Raw genomic sequence first — 2,211 nt, 5'->3', positions numbered from 1 at the left:
TCCGCGGGGGTGTTTTCTGCTCCTGTCAGCGCCGCGCAGCCCTCACACAGACCGGGACAGACCGGGAGAGAGAGGGACATGGAGGAGGCACCCGCAGCCGCTTAGCGCAGCTCCGCAGCGGGGACACAGCGCTGCACCTGCAGGGGAAAAAAGAGGAGGAACCAGTCGCGGATTCTTCTTCTTTTTTTAACTTTTTCCTCAACTTCAAGGCTCCATGTGTGCGTAAAACCCGGAACAATGCGTGCCAAATACCAGGCAATAAGCTTCAGCACGGCGTTTTGAGGAGTTGGAACTGTTTTGGACAAAAAGTTTGCAAAAGAAAATAGTGGGAAAAGTGCAGCGAGTGTTTTCTGCTCTCTGCAGACTGAGACTGAACTCTTCTGCTCGGAATCCTCCCTTTTGTTTCTCTTTTTTTTGGTCTAAACTACTTGTCTGTGATAACTGGACTCGCAAGACAATTTTTTAAACTAAACTTTTAGGCATTTTTAAACACTTATGTCGAAAAAACGTAAAAGAAATTATTGCACAAGTTTTGCCTCTCATTAGTCAATCCTTTTGTTGTCTAAAGTTAGCTGTTGTTGCCGCATGACAGCCACTTTGTGTCGGGGGAACTTACCTGCAACAGCAGCTGAAAGCACCGTCCCCTCACATTCCTCTGTACCCGGAACCGTAGCCACTTTTCTCGGCCACATTTAACTTCACAGACCGATAAACTTGAGCGGAGGTGTGGGGAAGAGTTTCTGCACACACCTGTTTCAGCAGAATAAAATGCCTCGGCCGGGGAGGAACACGTACAGCGACCAGAAGCCTCCCTACTCCTACATCTCCCTCACGGCCATGGCAATCCAGAGCTGCCCAGAGAAGATGCTCCCCCTCAGCGACATCTACAAGTTCATCATGGACCGGTTCCCGTACTACCGGGAGAACACGCAGCGCTGGCAGAACTCCCTGCGGCACAACCTCTCCTTCAACGACTGCTTCATAAAGATCCCGCGCAGACCGGACCAGCCCGGGAAGGGCAGCTTCTGGGCTCTGCACCCGAGCTGCGGAGACATGTTTGAGAACGGGAGTTTCCTGCGGCGCCGGAAGCGATTTAAAGTGGGTGGCATGCAGGTGACAGACCCGCTGGCTGCCACAAAGCCGCAGGACGCGGCTCTCTTCCTGCAGCAGCAGCAGCAGCAGCAGCAGGCCAAGCTGCGGCTCAGTGCCCTGCACGCCGCGGCCTCCGCCGGGCACCTGCCGCTTCCGCACATGCCGGGCGGATACAGCTCCGTGTCTCAGCCGTCCGGCTTCAAACACCCTTTCGCCATAGAGAACATCATCGCCAGAGAGTACAAGATGCCGGGCGGGTTGGCGGCTTTTTCCTCCGCGGGATACCCGCCACTGCACAGCCAGCTGGCCCCGGCCTGGCCACACATGTACGGCTCCGGGATGATGGACAGCTCGGCGGAGTACTCCGCGTACATGCCGCTCAAGTCGCTGTGCCACGGCGGGCAGACTCTTCCCGCCATCCCCGTGCCCATTAAAGCCACCCCGGCCTCCATGCCGGGGCTCCCGCCGGGGCTGCACACACACATCCCGGCCTTCCTGGCAAACTCTCCCCAGTCTCTGAGCCCCACATCCCCGCAGACAGCCACCGGACAGAGCAGCCCAGCGGCGCCCGGAGAGGCGCTCTCTGCCTCGGCCTCCGCGGCGCTGCAGTCCGCGGTGCCTGTGCACTGACGGGAAGCTGACTTTCGTGGATTTTTTATATATATATAATGAAAACTATTTAAAAAAAAGGGAATTTATTCAACTCGAAAGCAGTGTTTTCATCTCCAGGACACAAACGGATTGTGCGTTAACATTTTTCTTTTCTTTTCTTGTATTCTATTTTATTTTTTATATTATTTCAGAAAATAGAAAGTCATCCATCACACCCTGAAACCTGAACGTGTTAATCTCTTTGTCCTCTGACTTTAAGGAAACTATTTCACTATATTTTCGGTTGTTCAAGAATCAGTTTTATTTCAGAATCAAAAAAACCCTATAAAATACGATTTTTATTTAAAAAAAAATGGAAACAAAGGATTTGTTTTAATTATTAGGAGACTTCTGTTTTTTTTTTATTATTTCTGAAAAAGAAACTCATCCATCAAAACCTGAACATGTCCTCCGACATATGTAATGTATGTAAAAACACAAATTAATTTAGAATCAGAAACTAAAAGA

At 50.9% G+C, this 2,211-nt stretch overlaps 1 protein-coding gene across 1 annotated transcript; it reads left to right on the top strand.

Annotated features, from left to right (window-relative positions):
- Nucleotides 1–560: 560 nt before the first annotated feature.
- LOC114558879 (forkhead box protein B1-like) lies at nucleotides 561–1,722 on the top strand. Its single transcript, XM_028583166.1, has one exon. It carries the CDS (start codon nucleotides 769–771, stop codon nucleotides 1,720–1,722), a length of 954 nt encoding a protein of 317 aa, XP_028438967.1. The 5' UTR covers nucleotides 561–768.
- The last annotated feature ends 489 nt before the right edge of the window (nucleotides 1,723–2,211 follow it).

This window comes from Perca flavescens, chromosome 1 (assembly GCF_004354835.1).
Source record: "Perca flavescens isolate YP-PL-M2 chromosome 1, PFLA_1.0, whole genome shotgun sequence".
NCBI lineage: Eukaryota > Metazoa > Chordata > Actinopteri > Perciformes > Percidae > Perca > Perca flavescens.
Note: the sequence above shows the minus strand (reverse complement) of the source record. Positions and strands in the feature narration are given on the sequence as shown.